Source organism: Nyctibius grandis, chromosome 12 (genome assembly GCF_013368605.1).
Source record: "Nyctibius grandis isolate bNycGra1 chromosome 12, bNycGra1.pri, whole genome shotgun sequence".
NCBI classification, from domain to species: domain Eukaryota; kingdom Metazoa; phylum Chordata; class Aves; order Nyctibiiformes; family Nyctibiidae; genus Nyctibius; species Nyctibius grandis.
Window position 1 is genome coordinate 7,956,673 of NC_090669.1, and position 19,536 is coordinate 7,976,208.

General features: G+C 39.4%; 1 protein-coding gene across 1 annotated transcript; it reads left to right on the plus strand.

Annotated features, from left to right (window-relative positions):
- The first annotated feature begins 2,850 nt into the window (after window positions 1–2,850).
- Window positions 2,851–18,422, plus strand: BRD7 (bromodomain containing 7). Its single transcript, XM_068411175.1, has 17 exons — window positions 2,851–2,985; window positions 3,394–3,602; window positions 4,363–4,492; window positions 4,878–4,935; window positions 6,586–6,730; window positions 8,082–8,192; window positions 8,538–8,722; window positions 9,615–9,738; window positions 10,387–10,462; window positions 11,402–11,509; window positions 12,072–12,204; window positions 13,099–13,210; window positions 14,393–14,449; window positions 15,338–15,449; window positions 15,599–15,742; window positions 16,843–16,986; window positions 17,921–18,422. The coding sequence occupies exons 1-17, from the start codon at window positions 2,937–2,939 to the stop codon at window positions 17,983–17,985; spliced, it is 1,962 nt and encodes a 653-aa protein (XP_068267276.1). The 5' UTR covers window positions 2,851–2,936; the 3' UTR covers window positions 17,986–18,422.
- Window positions 18,423–19,536: the final 1,114 nt, after the last annotated feature.

Sequence of the window (19,536 nt, forward strand, 5' to 3'; positions counted from 1 at the left end):
TTTGTTGTTGAAAAATAACATCTTATTTGAAAATATGAAAAACCATTGCTAGGAAATAGGAGATCATAATAAGTTCTTTTTTTTTTATGGTGATAGAACAAATTCCTTTTCAAAGATGTAAATGACTGACAGCTGTTCCAGGGTCCTGTCAGAGGATCCAGCCTCTGTGTTGATTTGTAGGATATTACGATTTCTATCTTTCCTCCTTGCACAACTGAATTCCCCTGAAATTGGAAGGACTGGCCCTGACCAGGGCTGAGAAGACAAAATGTATTGGAAGAGGAAGCAGGGATGAGACTGCTTTTGTTTTCCTCTGGAGCTACAGGTAGCAGCAGAGCCAGCTGAGTATGAAGGAACGGAGGCTCTTTTCTCAGGGAAGTGACAAGACCCAACAGCAATGATGTTCTTGAACCTTGCTGAGAAATGCAACATCTTCTCTTTCCAAGCTTGCCCAAGCTGAACTGTGCTTTGAAAGGCTGCATGAGTGTTTTTGGGGGGAAAGAAATACTGATCTTCTAATTCTGATCTTCTGATTCTGATCTCTCTAAAGGAGAAGATGGCAAACCTGATGTGTATTCTAGGTATGTGTGCCTGCACTAACAGTTGAGAAAAAGTATCATCTTTCTCTGATCCAGAGGATGTTATTGAATGAGACATCTAGAAAGGGCAGCTCTCAATATTGGCAGTATCTCACATTACTTGTTTGTGTATCATTCTCTCAAATTTCATTAAATTCAGGACAAGATTAGTCAGGAATTTTCAGAATAACAATTGAACAAATGGTCTTGCCATATAACACTTAAAAGAAAAAAAACTCAAAGTCTCTTGTGGGATAGAGAATATAGCAACATTTTTTTTCGTTCTATAAAACATGTCCTTTAAATATTTACTAGTCTTGTATTTTCTGCATGTGGCCAAATCTCAAGCAAAAGCCCTCTACTTCTCACTAAAGTATGCTTAAGAACATTCACTGCATATGCAATAAGAGTATTAAAGGATCCAAATGTGAATTAGAAAAACAACTGTGCCTGTTATAGCTGAATTTCAAACTACTGGAGTAAGATCAAGCAGAAAAGTTGTGGTTTATTCCAGAGCACCACCCACACAATTCTCTGACTAGGTTACCAAATGACAGTAAATCTAACCAGTAAACGCAAAACAAAGCTGTCACATCTGATTAAATTCCCAGTGACTGAATGGACACGGACAAGAGATTTTCCCAGACTTCTCAAGCTTCTCAATAAACCTTGTGTAGATGTACACAAAATTTACGTGTATCATAAATTTCTAATTAACAACTATTTTTTTTTTTGCTATAAAATATCACATATGTTTCAACAAACTTGAGGAATAGTCACAGGACTGTTGCGTGGGAACAAAATTAAAGTTTCTCTTTTGAAGTAGACGCGGTTACTTTTGCCCTCCAAACTTCAGAGAAGTGAAATTTCAAGACGCATTACAGAATAGGTGTTACCAGAAAACAATACCTACACGGTGTTGTTGAAACAGCAATGACTGCAGTTTAAGCAATATCAGCAAACACACTATTAACTTATATAATTAATATTATATTATATAATATTATATTATATAACTTATTATATAATAAGGCTATATAATCAGTGTTATTTACTTCTGAAAACCATATGCTTGCTTTGGGAAGTATTGCCAGGCAAGGCAAATGTGTTAACTTCTACTATTTCCAGGAAATCCTAATTTCTGAGTTATTTTTAACCTGTAATGGACGATACACATATATTTTCCTTAAATTTATAACCTGATTAGAAAGGATTTGCTTTCAAAACTAGCAAGCAAGTTTAGGCACTCAGTCTGTAAGGCTGAGCCTGGCCCAGCCCGCGCAGGACAGGCACAACCACCACTGCTTTTTGTTAGGGCACAGGAGAGACCTGTCCCTACCTCTGCAAACTCTCTACCATTCCTCAGACATATACAGCCTCTGCTCTTCTCACCGGTACAAATTTGGGCACATGATCTCAAACTTTGGGGCTAGCGGGCCGCTGCTAGTGGCCTTTATCCTGGATTGAGGGTCTGCTGCAAGCTGGAGCTCTGCCTGGTACATCTGACCAGGCAGCAGCGGCCAGGTCACAGCCCACACCACAGCCGGGAAGAGAGAAACCCTCACAGGCCCCTTCATGTCTGGTCAGGTGCAACATAAACTACACATTCAGGAGAGCAGGCTTCCCCAGCACCCCTTTTGCTAGTATCAAACTTGCCCAGTCACTTACAGCCACGGCAGGGGAGACTCTGCAGCACAGGCTAGCGTGAACACAGGAGTATTTAGGCTGAATCCTGCCAAAGCCACCGAAACTCTGCGCTGTCCCAGAGACTCAAGGATGGAGGACAAGAGGGACAGGGCTCCAGGCACGGCCCGCCTCAGGCAGGGTGCAAGGAGCAGCTCCAAGGGAGCACGAGGGGGCTCACTGGCGGCGGTGTGAGGAGAGAGGGGCCGCAACGGGCTGTGAGGGGAGACGGGCCGCACGGGCTGTGAGGGGAGGGCGCGGGAGGCTGTGAGGGGAGAGGGCGCGGGAGGCTGTGAGGGGAGAGGGCGCGGGAGGCTGTGAGGGGAGAGGGCGCGGGAGGCTGCGAGCATTCTGGAGAGACAACGCTGCCCGAGGAATGGGGCTGGGCCGGCCAGCCAGCACCTCCCCCTGGGCGGAACAAGGCCGGGCGCGGCTGAGGGCGCTGCTCACGACAGAAACCGCGGAACCCGCAGCTCCCGGCGCTGGCACTCAGCTGCCGCCCGCCCGCCCGCCGCCTTTGCGCCTGCGCCGGCTGCAGCACGGCTCGCCGTACCTCCAGCGCGCCAGGGGGCGCTGCGCGGCCGCGCCCGCCCTCTTCTCGCCGCGTTTCCCGCTCGTCGGCGGGGCTGGTCTCCGCGACAGCAGCGCGGCCTGGCTGGGCGGGCCGCCGCAGCCATGGGGAAGAAGCACAAGAAGCACAAGTCGGACAAGCACCCCTACGAGGGTGGGTGAGCAGGGGGCACTGGGGAGGAAGGCCCCAAAGCGGGAGCGGGCCCTCGGCCCTCGCTGCCTCCCGCCCCAGCGCGGGGGCAGCCCGGCCCGGCCCACCAGCCGGGGCGGTTTGAAAACTTCGGGGTGAAGCGGAGGCCGAGTGGGGAACGGGGGGAGGAGAGCGGCCTTCGTGCCGCCGGTGAGGCTGGGGGGGGCGGCGGGGCCCGGCCTAGCCTCTCTGCTGCTGTTTGGGGGAGAAGCAGAAGCAGCTGCGGTGTCCGGGAAGCAAATGAGAACAGGGTTAGTGAGAGCCTGTGCGAGGGCCCTGGGGCAGCCCAGAGCCGGTGCGGTGTTACTCAGGCTGAGCGTGAGAGTGTGGTGTGTGGGGTACTCACACGGCTTATTTCTCTGGTGTTTTAAGAATACGTAGAAAAGCCACTGAAGCTGGTGCTGAAAGTTGGAGGAAGTGAAGTTGCTGAACTCTCTACTGGAAATGCAGGACTTGACTCCAGCCTATACGATGACAAATCTGAACATGAAAAACACAAGGACAGGAAAAGGAAAAAGAGAAAGAAAGGAGAAAAACAAGCTCCTGGAGAAGAAAAGGAGAAAAGAAAGAGAAAAGTTAAGGTGCGTATTGATGCTAGTGCATCTTAGCAAAAAAAAAATGCTTCAGCTTTCTCTAGTCCTCACATCAAAAGGTGAGCAGATACTAACTTGTATCCTGAAATTGGAATACATTCAAACTTAGTATGTTAGTTTTGCCGATTCCTTTTCTCCAGGTACTTTTATTAGAAAAAAGTGAGTGAAGTCATCTGAAATTTCTCATCTTTCAAAAAATATTGGCGAGTATAAGAGAACAGAAAATTAAAAAGGGGGGAAAAATTCTGTGTCTAAATAAATCCATTTATATAAAACAGAATGAAGACTTTGCAAGTTCTTAATTAAAAAGAAAAAAATGTATTTCTGTCTTGGGGTTCTTAACATGATAAGTAATTATAATACATTTATTTGAAGCATTATGGGTACCTCTAATTTTAATTTCCTGACTATTACTAGTTTTTCTAAAACCTTCAAGAACCATCTTAGGGGCTTCACTGGAGACGGTTGTCTGTGCAGAGAATAGTGCAGGGTAGTTCCTGTCATGCTATAAGTGTCTGGCTGTCACATTTTTTAAAAAAAATAATTCTGTGATACATTGTATAGCTGAATTGCTTTATTGTCCAGCAGATGGAGACAGTACCTAAAGAATACAAAGTTTTTAAAGACTTACAAAGTATTATTTTTTGTTAAAACTATGTGAGGTTGTTTTGAAAAATCGAGAGAGCATTACGTACAGCACTAATGCTGGTTTTGCAGGTTCTTCAAGTTTCTATAACAATCTTTCTAGGAGGATAAAAAGAAACGAGATCGAGACCATGCAGACAGTGAGGGAGAACAGGAGATGAAATGTCAGACCCCTGTCAGACTGGAATTGCCACCAGAGAAACCATTGACGAGTACTCTATCAAAACAGGAAGGTAGGAAAAAAAAAAAAATTTCTTTTGCTAATTCCAGTTTTCTTTAATTGACTCAGTGTTATTGTTCTTTGTTTCTGTAGCAAGTGACGACATTTTTTGCCATCTCAGTGTTTTTCCCCATCTCATACAAAAGTTTGAAATTATGTTACCATGTGCTTCATTTGCAGAATGGTACCTGGTACTTATGTCAGTGAGCAGAATGTCAAGTAAGGCCAGTGAGAAAAGTAGATCCCCTGTATATCTTGTGGGTTTTGCCACTGTATTCTTGTCATTTATGATGAATTCTCAAGTTGCATCTGTTCAGTACCTCTAAGTTGGAAGTTTAGTACCTCTTGCAGTCAGTTCTGTCTCACACCCTTTCTCCCCCCACTTCTTTTTGGTCTAGAGGTGGAGCAGACGCCACTTCAGGAAGCTCTGAATCAACTCATGAGACAGCTCCAGAGGTAAATGTCCATGCTACAGGCTTTTAGAGCTATGAAATGAAAATAACATACATTAAGGGAAGAGTCATATAAAAAGCTGAGTGAAAATATTATTGCTAAATATATTGCTAACGGGACTATTTTAGGAATTTCAGCACTAAAGAATGCATACTTGTAACACCTCAGCTTAGGCTTCTTGTAAACACCTCCAGTTTCAAGTTTAAAGTGCTTTTAAAAAACTTTCAAAACCAGGACAATTTTCCAATAATGTGCTGCTTTCTTTAGAAGGATTGTTTTTTTTCAGAGAGGCACAAGAGTTTGGAATGAACTTGCCAAAACTTCTTTTACCTTGAGTTCTCCTATTTTTAGCATTATTTACTATAAAAGGGAAGTACGCACTTGAGAACTTAAACCATGTTCTCTTACTGTCTTATTAGCCAAATGTCTTTCGATTAAAGCAGTCAGATTTGCAGAATTTGCAGGTCTTTCAAGTAGTCTGTGATTTAAGATATTCTTTCTTGACTTTAAGAATTAAGAATATCTCTATGTCTTGTATGAGAGTGGTTGAAAGATCTTTCCCTTTACCTGTCTCACCAAATTAAGCTTGAAACTTTGTTCACAAATTTTTTCTTAAGCTAAATTTCCAAGAACTTGGTGTCAGTTTCAAGAAACTACCAACAGCTGTCAAAAAGTGCGTGTGTTTGTTTTGGCTACCTTTGCATGCATACAGAAAGAAGCAGCCACTTCTGGTTTTGAATCCTGTCTCTCAGTTGTAAGCTCTTGTGCAAGTGTTCCACAGGTGTTGCAGAATATCTGCGCTGTGTGCTTGTGCAGTATGTAAAGCAAAATGCTTTTCACTGTTCTGTAGCAACTTGGAGTAGAAATCCCTAAGTCATAAGTAAGCCTTGGGAACAAGGTCTGAAACGCCAGGGGTTTCCCCGGTGTGTGTGATGTCAGCACTGGCGTAGGAGGCCAGTCTCGTGCTACAGAGTTTAGTGAAAAGCAAAAAAACCCATGTGGTTCTGGACAGGAGATTCTTGCCAGCTTATCAACTAAGCCTGATCCTAAGGAGAAAATACCAACCAACTGTATTTGATTTTAATGCTATCAGAAGCACCCAGGAACATCAGTGTATGTCACAGATCACCGAAAGTCGGAGGAAATTTTAATGTAAAAAACTATTAACATCACGTAACCTGAAAATTGACATAATCATATATACACATGTTCTATCACAACTTTTAGCAACAAGCTTTCCCTTCTGTTAATTTCAGAGTATGCAATGAATGACAAGTATACATTATGATATTTATTCCTTGTGTTTTTCAGTGACTTAATTATAATATAAAACCACTTTTCAAAAAGCCAAAACGTAAAAAAGAAAAAAAAAAAAGAGGGTGTTTTTTTTAAGTCTTCTTGGAAACACAGGTAGTTATCAAAATGCAGAACTAACGTCTAAAACACGTTTGTAGTACTTTTTTGGTACGTGGATTTGCGTAGGGGATATTTTCAACCTTCAAAAGTGAAAGATTATGCTGACACAAGCCATTTGTAGCTTTATGTTTTTGATTCCTTTTCAGCTTAGTCCTTTCCTTTGTATTTAATTCCAAGCTCAATATGTTAATTGTTATAAATTGAAACATAAAAAACTGTCTTTTCATTTCTTAACAGAAAGGATCCAAGTTCTTTCTTTTCATTTCCTGTGACTGACTTTATTGCCCCTGGCTATTCCATGATCATTAAGAACCCAATGGATTTTAGTACCATGAAAGAGAAGATCAAGAACAATGAGTACCAGTCCATAGAAGAATTAAAGGTAATTCTGTGAATTTTATTTTCACTACAGAGATGTATTATGCTCAATTGACTTGAACTCTGGTGTTTTATGAGAATATGAAGATGCCAAAAGAACCAGTACTTCTGCCTGAAGAAACGTTTCTTGTTGAATTTTTGTGAGCAAGTTCTGGAAGTGAAAAAGAAGACACTCTGGTTTGTAAATATGCATCTCAAAAATACATGGATGGTTTCAGGTTTTATGCAGGATTAAATAGAACCTGTCAGTTTGTCCTTCAGCATGTCATTTTAGATCTTTACTTCAGAATGAAAATGTTAGCATTTCTGTCAGACTGCACTCTTTTTTTGAGTGTATTGCCTCTCAGAAAAAAGGAGCTTGGTGAATTTATTGGCTTCGCCTGTGTCTTACTACTTTGTCATCTGCCTCCTGTCACCTCTGTGCTAGCCAGGCTTATCTAGTCGTGTAGATCCACAACTAGTGAAGGTAAGATGAGCTCAGTCCTGTTGGCAGCAACCACTTAACCTTGTGCTGTAGTGTGTCTAGTGGATTCAAGGGCCTGTTTTGAAGACCCTTAAAGCTTTTAAAGGGTGTGGGGGGTTGTTTTGTTTTGTTTTCTTGTAGTTCTTTACTGGGGTAGATGAGGGCCTGAGAAGTATAATTTGTGTGGAATTAGCAGTTCAGTTTAGGGAGATGTTAGTTAATAGTATTGGTTGTATTTTCCTGCGCATTCTTCTTTAGAGCTCCAAAACTTAAGCAGAATATTCCCTGTTGTTTCATCTGGTTTGGGTAGTTTTTCATTTTAACTTTTTCCTTTTGTAAATGTCCAAGAACGTGATAAAACATATCTACCTGGAGAGGCTCTGCAGTGAGTATAGAAGTGAAGTTTCTAGCTCAGTTGAAATTCAAGAAATAAACTTCAAACAAGCATACATTCCTTTTCCTCATTGTAACTGATACTTCATATATTCCTCATAATGATTTAACTTTGAATTACAGCTTTTCTGTTTTTAAAGTTAGCTTTATTGTCTTTTTTTTATATTACTTCACTTTTAATGACTGCTGATTGGTCAGGGAAGTGGATAATTTAAGCTAACAGGACTTCCATTAAAACTTTAAAAACTACAAACAATACTGATCACTTAAGAATACTTTCAGGATGTTTGTTGCTGTGCTAACTTGAGACTTGAATCTAATTTACATACTTTCTGTTTGAATTTTTAATGAAATGGATTTCTTAAATTCATTGATTAAAAATGTTATTTGAAGCTTTTTTTTTTCCTAAAGCTCAAGACACTGCATTTGCAACAAGGATTTTAATACAGTATACTATAAAATTTTAACTTTCATTCCAAAATTATTACTGTCTGTACAGGATAACTTCAAACTGATGTGTACTAATGCAATGATTTACAACAAACCAGACACCATTTACTACAAAGCTGCAAAAAAACTGTTGCACTCAGGGATGAAGATACTTAGCCAGGTAATAGAAAATACAAAACAAAATATTTAAAAATATGCTTCTTCCTTTTTGACCCCTCTTTCATTCCACTTTTCTTACAGGGATCTCACATAATTAATACGAACTTGCTTAATGTTTGTCAAATGCTTGCATATTAGAATTCAAATAGTACATTGTTTTAAGGCTCATGCTTTAGTACTGCTACCAGATCACTTATTGAAGAAATATTTGCATTTAATATTTCATTTTCTAAACTGCCTTTATACTTGCTAGTATAAGAAAGAACTGAAATAAAATCATCCTCTATGGGTAAGTTAGGAAAAGGTTAATTGAAGTAGCAAATAAAAGGATTACGGTGTTTTTTAGGAGAGAATTCAGAGCCTGAAACAAAGTATAGAATTCATGGCTGACCTGCAGAAGACAAGGAAGCAGAAGGACAAGATGGAACTGCAGCAAACTGGGGAAGATGAAGATGGTCCTGGGAAAGACAAAGGAGAACCTGTGGATGGTGACACCAAAGCATTCAAAACACCTAGCAAAGAACACAAAAAGTGAAGTATTATGTCAATAACAATTACAGGATACACCCTTTAAATGCTACTGAAACAAGATGACTTTTAGGGACCAGTGCACGTGGGTTTCTCTCTTTGTGGTACTGCATATACACTAAGGCTTCTTCATCTCAAGGGAGCAACATTTATATAAAGTGTCCTCATATACCAAAAAAAAATAAGTTCAGAATCTTTTATGATAGCATCATTTTTTTATGTAGGTAACTGTACTGCTCATCAATTCAATTCTTTCAATTATTTTCTATTTAGTGAATTTTTATTTCAACATAAGGAGTACCGTTTTGGAGAAGGCTTGTAAACATGACCTTATAAACATTTGGTACAAATAACTATATCGCCAATTTCAAGTACCATTTTTTTTTTGCATAGTAGTTGTATTTGAAACATGTAAATGCATAGCTACAGAACGTGTACTTCCTGAAATATCTGTTAATATCTAGAAATATCACTAGTATTTCAGAACATTGAAAGGGGTTTTATTTCACAGATTTGAAAATACAGATACTAAAATTCAGAATATTTACCAAAAATACCCTTCTTAGTTTTGTGGGAGTTATGATATAAAATCTGGCAACATGTTAAACTAGGACATCAGTATAGCTGAAGTAGCTGAAGTAAGCTAAACACAGAGACCTTTACAGTTACTAACATAAAAAAGCATTTGAGGATATAAATCTCTGTCACGTATTTTCCCCAGCTATATTAAATACAGTCATATTAAGTGGTGCTTTTTTTTTTTGTTAGGTGTTTTGTCTACAAAACCAGTTTGCACAGTATCTTCACTGTATCCTTTCATGATGTTTAGCCAATTGGTGTCTGTTAAATCTGTCTGTTAAAGCTAGTTACTACGTTTCGTGGGTTTTATTCACAGGAAAGACAAAGATCTGCTTGAAGACAAATTACGAAACAATAGCTTGGAAAGGGAACAAGAGCAGATTGATCGTATTGTGAGAGAATCTGGAGGAAAGTTAACAAGACGACTTGTAAACAGCCAGGTAAATCTTTGTGTATGTAGTAACTCCTTTCACTTTTTCATAAACCAGGCTTACTTAGCATTTTACGTCAGTTGAAACTCAAGGTATGCTTTTACTACAGTTTACACCATTTTACACGACTGATCATCTGTGTAACATTGTAAGGTTTAAAAAGAAGGCCTATCAGTTGAATGCATCCTGAATTTCATCAGCAGAGCAAGTTCAGCTTAAATTTTCAGAAATTTTAGATAAAGTATTAGAAAAGGATGGATAGTAGGAACCTCAAGAAAATATCTCAAATCTGACCTGCAAAAAACCGCATAGTTCTGAAACAGCCACATATCTGATGAAAGGTTACTAATGTTACAGGAGAAGGAACCTAGTTTGCTAATACTGGGCCCCATTTAATTTCTTACATGAATTACATATTTTATCTCTTAGCCTCTGCAGAAACGTTAATATTTATCATAATTTCTTAAATCCTTGTGCCTATACCAGTAATAAAGTTATCTAGTGAAAATAAAAGAGCAGCACTCACTTCTGAGTCTGATCTTCCAAATCCCTTTCTGATTCCTACGGATAGGGACAGGTTGATTAGATTTTTTTACTAGTTCAAGGACCATGAGTTTCAACTGACATGTAAATTAAAATAGTCTGATCTTATTTCAGTGTGAATTTGAAAGAAGAAAACCAGATGGTACAACAACTCTGGGCCTTCTTAATCCAGTTGACCTTACTGCAGGAGGTAAGTTGGCAGGGTTCAGGTAACAAGCCACTTTCACCTACCTGGTCTGCTGCTTTTTTTGCTGGGGCAGATCAGCAAATGCTGGCCAAGAACCTAATGCTGCTTTACAGTCTGATGAAGATCTGGATTTAAAAAGCTGCAGCTGAGGGAGCATGCAGATGGGAACCAGGTGTGGCTGTTGTTAGGAGCAGCTGGAGGGAGCCCTCAGTGGCTGTTGCTTCCCCTTTTTGCGTTGGCTGTTTGTGGGAGCTGCAACAGAAAGCTTTTGCCATTGGAGAAGAGACTATCTGCCCTATGCTTGGACTCATTTAATTCCTGGACTGCCCTTAAGTCTGGTTGGTGTACAGAGTGCAGTGTCTGCTGACCCAAAAGGTCACAAGTGTTCCAGAACGGGTGACTGGGAGCTGTCTGGGTCCCAAATCATTTTGTTACCTTGTTGCCATCTATGTAGCACCACTGGCTAAAAGAGTGCCAGTGCTTGACTATTTAGCTGCCACCTCATTAAAGAGCCAAACTGACTAGGTCTAGAAGAGACGGAAACCAAGCTGAAAACTTGACTTCTCCCTTCCCCCTGTTTCTGCAGTAGGAAACATCAGCAAGAATAAATAAAATGGGGTCTTTGGCATTAAGAATCATATCCTCTTTAATGATGCAGCCTCTGTTAGGGGAGGACAGGAAGTGAAATAGTGAAAACACCAATAGTGAAAACATTTAGGTTAAATCTTCTGAACTAGTATTACCACTTACTTGGTCTGGATACCTGTTTAAGACTACACACAGTCTTTAGTATGAAGCATTTGAAGAGGAAAACGCACTTTGAGAGTTGTATCCTGTTTGTTCTGAAGTGTCTGGCTACGAGTATTAGATGAGTTTGGACATCTTCCTTTGTCACTTAACCATGCCTTCATTATTTCTGTATTTTGATATATCCTATTGTAGAACCAGGTTACTGCCCTGTGAAGCTGGGTATGACAGCAGGAAGACTTCAGTCAGGAGTTAATACTTTACAAGGGTTCAAAGAAGATAAAAGAAACAAGGTTACTCCAGGCAAGTGCTGATTTTTTTAAAAAAAATATGAATCCTCCTCCTTATATAAGCAAAATAATGTTGATCTCATTACTAGCACACAAATAGTTTGGAACTAATTTTTTTTTAATGATAAAACACATTATTGCATGTGTTTATCACACAAGTAAATAGCACATCACAAAGTCTAGCTTAATTTACACATACAAAAGGGGAGGCATATTTAATAAAAATGTTCATCTGTGTTGAGAAGAGGAGCTACACCAGCTAGATATAAAGGTTTTTTCTAGCTTTGAAAGAGCATAGCGGGGAGCCCGAGAACCCGTTACCAGCACCAGCCTGTGTTCTTGTGTTAAGGCATACAGTATTGTTAATAAAACATCTGTAAATAAAAATGCGTTTGATGTAGATGTTACTAATGGATGTTACAGTGTGAACAGATGGTATTCTGTGAAAGTTTGTTTTCACCATAAGAAATACGTTCCTGAAAGTTTCTTTTTGGGGATTGAGTAATAACCCCTTCTCATTTTTGTCTGATACGGGCATATCAGAGGTAATAATTAGTACTGTTGTTATTCATTAGTGACATACTTGAATTACGGACCCTATAGTTCCTATGCTCCAACATATGATTCTACATTTGCCAACATAAGCAAAGAAGACTCTGACTTAATCTATTCAACGTATGGGGAAGACTCTAATCAAGGATCTTTCAGGTAATCAAACAACTAGGATGCATATTACACCTTTCACGTACAGAAGCAGCTATGTGCACCCCTCTGCAGTATGGGCTATGTCTTTGCTGTTGAATAGTAGTAGTGAAGACACTACTGTCTTTATGGCCGACTGGGTTTGGTTGGTTTGTTTTAAGAAACAAAAACAATAGGAGAATTTGCCTGTAAAGTGAAATTAGCCAAGATTGAAGGATTTGATGCTACTGATATGTAGGAACACACAGTCTAAAGTTTACGTATATTTACGACTGACTCTGAAGGACTTGTGTTCAAAGCCAGAAAAATGTTGAGTGATACAAATGTTTATACAAAGTGGGGTTTTTTAATGTTAATGAACTTAATTACTGCCTTGAGTGTTAATGTCAAATATTGACCAAATCACCATGGCCACAGTGGGAGAGCTGAGTCCAGAGACAGCGATTCCCAATTTCATTCTTAAACAGTGTGTATACTGCTTGATTTTCATGTTATTTACTATAGTAAAAATAATTAATTCTCATTGTTTTTATTATTATTGATTATAAAAACTTCAGAGGTGAAGTCCTTTTGTTTTACGAGAATCTCAGAATACACAGTGGTATAAATTCTTATGTGGGAATACTGAAGTACAGTGCAAATGTGAAGTGCCTGGGCAAGTTTGCTTTCAGCTTGATGCAGCTGCCTGAGGCAGCATACTTCTAGTTTTTCAGGTTTTTGTTAGGAATCGAATGGGTTTCCTCAGCCACATGGACGATTAAACTAAAGCAAGCCATTTAGATCAATTTCCCTGCTACTCTTTGTTTTCTGTGCTGTACATACTGGTTTGACTTTACATAACTTTTTTCCATTGAATGTTTGGTATGAAGTAGTTACCTTAACTGTCTTTTGCTCTTTTAGTATTCATGACTTTTTGATGAAATCACAAGATTATCCTTTCATAATGGCTGATAGTTTGCTTGATGTTCTAACTAAAGGAGGACATTCTAGAGCTCTCAGAGAACTAGAAACGGTAAGAGTGGATCTGTGAACTGTCTAGTCTTTGGTTTTAGCACACAAGCTATAAAGATAAAGATGATGCTTATCCTAGCGATGGGCTCCCTTTTAATTGGTAAAATTTGGAAGTGAAGACTGATCTTTGTCTCCAGTGGATGGATTTTCTGGAATGGGATTATTCTAGCTTGTGAGTTAGTGAAACAGGAAAACTAACAAAGTACTGTAGATAAAGACAGAGTCACACATTCTTTCTCTGTCTGCTCTCCCACTCCCATTAGCACTAGCTCCTGTTCCATTTAGTAAGAAAGTACCAATAAGCAGTTGTGTAGAAATGAGGTGAGCAGGGACGGGCTTTCTCGTTTCCGTGAAAAGTTTATCATGGTGCTAGCAGCCACAGGTTAGTTCAGAAGAATCAGCAACTAGTTTTTCCCTTTCAAACTCAAATATGTGCTATGTAAAAATACTAAACAGCTGCTTGTAAAATTCTTAGGAGGTTTCAGTACCTGTGTATGCCAGACATGACTGGAACTAACGGGGCTGATTTGATAATCTTAACTTAATTGACAATCCAAGAATTAGTTGAGAATCTCCACAAGACAGTTCCTGTTAACTAAAAGTCTTGATTTGAGTTTCACATCAATGTAAATATTGAAATCAGCAGATCATAGCCTTTTACTGATAGGTCAAATATTAGCTCAGTTAATAGTAGAAATAGTTCCTGGATCAAAGATCAACCTTTAGCGCAGGCTCAGACCTTTGCTTAGCGTTACGATTTTGCTCTTTTCTAGTACCCAGTAGTGATACTGACTTCCAGGGTTCAACCACTACTGTTGCAAGGATTAAGAGAAATACAGTTACGTATAGAAACAGAATACATTCCAGCCTCTAATAATCATCCTTCCTTTTCTTCCTGCCCCCCAGAAAATAATCACTGATGTGACATCACTAGGGAAAAGCATGCGGACTCTGTAAAGAGCAATAAAAAGTGTGCTGAAAAAAATTTATTTCAGTAAACATTACTAGCTGAAGAAAGCCCTCTAAAAAAATAGCTACTTTGTAACATGGTTTACAGAGAAAGCTCATTACGACATTGTATATTTACCTCACTTTAAAAATACTGCATTTTGTAAGGTTTTACTTTGAACTTAAAGAAAAGATTAATTGTAATGCCTTCTTTAAAAATCCTTTCTCTGTTCAGCCATTTGAGGAAGCTGAAGGCCCCCATGAAAGAAGTGATGCAATAAAAGATGTAAAGGTAAAATTTTTCTGTATCACTTAGCTGCTCTAACCAACCTGTCTAACACCACAGTTATAAAACTGCCTACAACGGTAAGGCCTCTGCAGCTACACTGGGACTTAGACAAGCTGTAAATACACACTCTGTGAATGGTGACAGCGGCCTGCTGCTTTGTAGGCATTTGGAGTGTAAGAATGTCCAGAAAGTTAAGTTTTAAACTAGACTATATATCAAGAGAACAGGAAGAAGATGCTTATATATTTTTGTTTGTGAGTGTTTAACTGTGTGCTACATCTTCTGATTGGCAGCTGTAGTTGTTTTAGTCCTATTTTAATGTGATTTAGTTTAACATGAGCTTGTAATGTAAGTGCAAAATATCACACAGTACATAGCCATCGTTGAGAGTTTTCTCATACATATAGAGGCATACAACATATCTCTGAAATCATTCCCCCTCAACTTTGTTCAATTAGAAGCAGCCTAGCAGTAGTGCTAGGGAAAGGGCTGCTCTCCTGCTGCCTTCATCTGCAGCCATTTCCCAGGTTGGTTTTGAATGTTGGCCTCAGATCTTAGACAAACTCTCCTTTAGGTGAGCGCAAGGATTTTTTTTTAAAATGGGGATGCTAGTCTGAAGTTACTGCATCATTTGTGCATGCCCCCAGCATTTTTGGCAGATGCCATTTTCTATTTGAGTATGATATAGAATAGTAATCTGGGTAACTGTAGAACAGTAGAAGTTTCACCGGGTGCCTTTTCAGCTTTCCCTCTATATGTTCAATTCTTTTTTTAGAGCAGACTAATTTTAACTAACTTTGTGGTCTGATTTTCTCCAAACAATTTTGTTGTTTCAAGGCTGATCTAAACGTCAGCTAAATTATTACCTGCTGCCTTTTTTTTTTTTTTTAGATTCTGGAAATTGATATTGCTGCCAGGTTGGACTCTGCTAATAATGACAGACTTACTGCACTACAAGCAGTTGCAAACTTTGGCATGCCTATAGAAGAGTTTGATTCCGAGGGTGAGTTTTCTTGGTACTTGCACTTCTGATATCTCTGTATCTGTTCCAGTTTCTCAATCCCTTCACATAGTCAGCCTTACCATATTTTATACCATAATGTAAGTAAATATACTCTTACTAGCTAAGACTTTCTTTTCTTCATTAAACAGAAGCTGAAATCTTCCAGAGGAAACTTGATGAAACAACAAAGCTTCTGAGAGAACTCCAGGATGCTCAAAATGAACGACTAAGTACAAAACCACCCCCTAACATGATATGTCTTCTGGGTCCGTCTTACAGAGAGATGCACTTGGGTAAATACACTTTTTCTGACATTCTTGCAGAATTGATCAAGTCCCAACTTATATCAACTGCAAGAAAAACAGTTTAACAGTTATAGTGCAGAATATGTGCCCTGTTAGGCCTAGAAGATTAATTTTTTTCTGTGTAAAGCCAGATGAAAATTTTGAACAGTAATTACAAATATTTCCTCTTTACTAATAAACTTCCCTAGAACTGAGCAGGAGCTTTCTCTATGCCATGGGGCAGATGATAGCCAAACACCTCTAACTCCATGATTTTTACAGTGTCTTTGAACAGGGGTTGCTTAAGTATTACCAAGTTCTTACTGTAAGGCTAGCTTTAGTCCAGTCTATTACCAGTCTATTGTATTATACCAATTACTGCCAAGCATACATTCTTTAATTATTTGAGCAAAGCTGCTTGTCTCACAGGGCAGTTATACAACCTGTGTTCATGGCAACCTTCTAAGATAGGACAGTGTGCAGAGGGTGTCTGTTTGCAGGTAAAACTAACCTGTGCAGTATCAACTACAGCAGATTTGGTCTAAAATAACCACCTTGATCTGGTAAGATAAATTCCCCATTATTGGAGAAATATTACCAAGTTGGTATTGGACCAAGTCTAAACCAGATCAAATATTACCTTTCTTAAAAAGTTTAAGGACTTACAGCTTCCTTCTTGAAGGAAAACCACAGTTGTAGCAACAAGAACAGTCTCTCTAGTTTACGTACAAAACTAGATGCTGAATCCTGAAATCCAGATATTACTAACACAACTGCAGTGTGGGTGCCACCACCTGTCCCCCAGCTGCTGTATTCATGCGACCCACACATCATTAGCTTACTCCTTCACTTTGGGTGTTCCGTGATGGCCGCAAGCCTTGGTCAGCAGCTGCTCCATTCCTCCTGTTCTTCTTAACCATCTCCCTTATAGCTCCCAGGATGCCTTGCATGGTTGCAGACGGCACAACAAAACTCCTCTGTTGCAGAAACATTATTTAACATAGTTCCATTTGTACTTAAATAATTAAACTGTTTACAGGGTGAAGGGCTCACTTCAGCGGTTTTGTGTGTATATATAGCATACACATACCTCCACTCCTCTTTTCTAGCGGAGAGAGTAACCAATAACCTGAAAGAACTTGCACAACAAGTAACTCCAGGAGATATTGTGAGTACATACGGAATCCGGAAAGCAATGGGAATTTCAGTTCCTGTACCTGATACAGAAGACAGCTGGGTAGATTTGACAGAGGGTGAGTATACCAAAATATATTTTAGCATCTGCTCGGCTAAAACAAAACCACATCTGCAAATCATTAGACTGGCCTGTGGTAGAACTTGCACTAACTTCGTTCCAACTTTCAGTTCTTCTCCCCTTTTTAAAACTCTGTTTCTAATGGAAAGTTGCTATGTTTGGTCTCAGTCCAAAATTATTCTGCCAGATGTATGGAACTTTGGTTCAACTACACAGAGTAGTTATTTTACCATTCACCTTATAGCATTGCCAAACTTTAAAGCTTGGCAATTAGTTTTTCCATTTAGCATGAAGTTACAAGAGAAGAGTTAAAATTCCTCACTTGCTAAAACGAGGACATCACGCTGCCGCCTTCTCCAAGCCTTTGGCTGTGCGCTCCTTTTGCTTCATTTGGCCAGCTGTAGTGCTTTGTGAGGTGACGGCATCAGTTCAACTCAACTCATCCAGCCAAAAGTAACTACTGGTTTTGCTGGATTAAGGAGTTGGGTCAGTGGAAAATCTAAGGGCCAGAACCAGATCTCCCCCTTGTGTCACAGAAACGGTAGAAGCACACCCAGAGGTTGTGTTCGTCCCCCATTTTAAGGCAGGTAAGAATTTTCTTTCAAGAAACAATTCGTACAACAAATTTACTCACCTGTGATTCATAAAAAGTTTCAGTTAAGATGTTATCAGGAACTTATCTTTTCAAGGAAACTGCTCAAGAAATTTCAATTTCAACATTGAGTGATTCCTTTTTCATAGCACTGTACAAGAGAGGCTCTGTAACAGAACCAACTGAAGCAGTTTTTTCTTGGATTGTTACAGAACATACAGCTAACTCGGGACTATCTGCACAAATAGCAAATGACTTTAGGAGTACTCCAGTGTATATGCATTTTTTCCTTCAAAAGGTATATATGCTAATTGACCTGGTCTCTGTTGTAAACTTTCAGACTTTCAAGAACCTAAAAAGCCTGTCACCATCCCTGAAAATGAGTGTGGTCCCGTTACAGTCTGAAGCTTCGGTTAAGTTTACAGCTGTTTGTTTGATTCTGTTTAAGAACCAGATAAACTTCCTTCAGGTGCATTCACCGAGCATGTGTATATTGTGTGTTAAACTGCTTTTGTTTATTAAATTTTGGAATTGATGCCATTTGAAATTGAATGGTTTGTATTAGAGTTACTAAATTATTCTTTTTGCATTCCTTATCATTTTATAGAACCTCTGCAGCATTTAAGTTTTCCTAGATTGTTACATGTCTGGAAAAGTCAAAGCGTGAAAGTGTGCCTATATATGGTGCAGGGACTCCACCAAAAGTTTCTAAAAGCAATTTATAGACTCTGAATCAGGTTGGGACAAAAATCATTAGCATCTGAACATGGAAGTTTCCCTTTTTAAAATTACTGTGCAACTCTTACGATCATGAAGAAGAGAAATAAACTTTTTAAATAAAACTGGTGTAGCCTGATGAATTAACAAAAGATCAGCTTTGTGAGACTTCACATGTGGATCAAACGCCGTCTGCTCACAGTATTCTAAAACTCAAGGGCAAGCCTAGAGACATATGACAATAAGGTGAGACTAAAGACCCTACTTACTGCCAGTAAGTAAAAATACCACATTAATACAGTACAGTTAACTCTGAGACACTCAGGTGGACAATTCTTCTTACTACTTGGAGGTATTACTAAACACTATCTGGCTAATGATTTTAGGCTTGCTTATCAGAAAGGGGAGCATGTTTAGAGAGTCCTAGCATTAAAAGTCAATTCCCTGTTCTCCAAACCTGCAGCCAAAGCTGACTGACAATACAGCTTTCAGGCACAGAGGAGAATTCAAACACCTTTGCAGGGTTACATACGGAGCCAGTGGCTCTCGTACAAGTAGGTTTCTCCCTGTGCCCATCAGTTCCTTTCACACAATCAGGCAGTGCTACACAGAGCTTCTACCACAGGTATCTGTCAGTATTTTAACATGTTGCTCCTTTTTACCCCATGGTTCCAGGCTACCCTTGGACTGGAACAGGAATGACATGCACTGGTTCAGCTCCATCTGATCAGCAATTGCTCATGTGCACAGTGGCATGGAATTGAACCAAGAGGTAACTCAAAGGCAAAGCATAACTGTGAATTCCACCCTCTACCCCCAGTCGTACAGCCAGCATCATCCTTACACTCCCTTCCTTCCTCCTCTCCAAAAACAGCTGCAAACATGTTTAATTGTTTTTAAACTTTCACAATTCTTAACATTCATTCCAAAAAGGTTGAACTGACAACCTGGATTTTTCTCCAGTGGTTTCAGTTGTCCCAGAATAGGTCTTAATAAAGTTGCCACTAGAATTTTTTCACAGTTCTAGATAATTGCGGCTGAAATATTACTCCAGGGAATGAATTTCTCCATTAATATTTAAGACATTTTCATGCTACAAGAGAAGACAGGATGAACAACTGTGCCAGCCAAATCATTGTTGGCTCACTATGGCATCTCATTTCCCATCACTTCCCTGTGCAGTAGAAGGCCACAGATGACAGAAAACTGAGTACTGAAATGATTCTTTAGCTGTTGCAC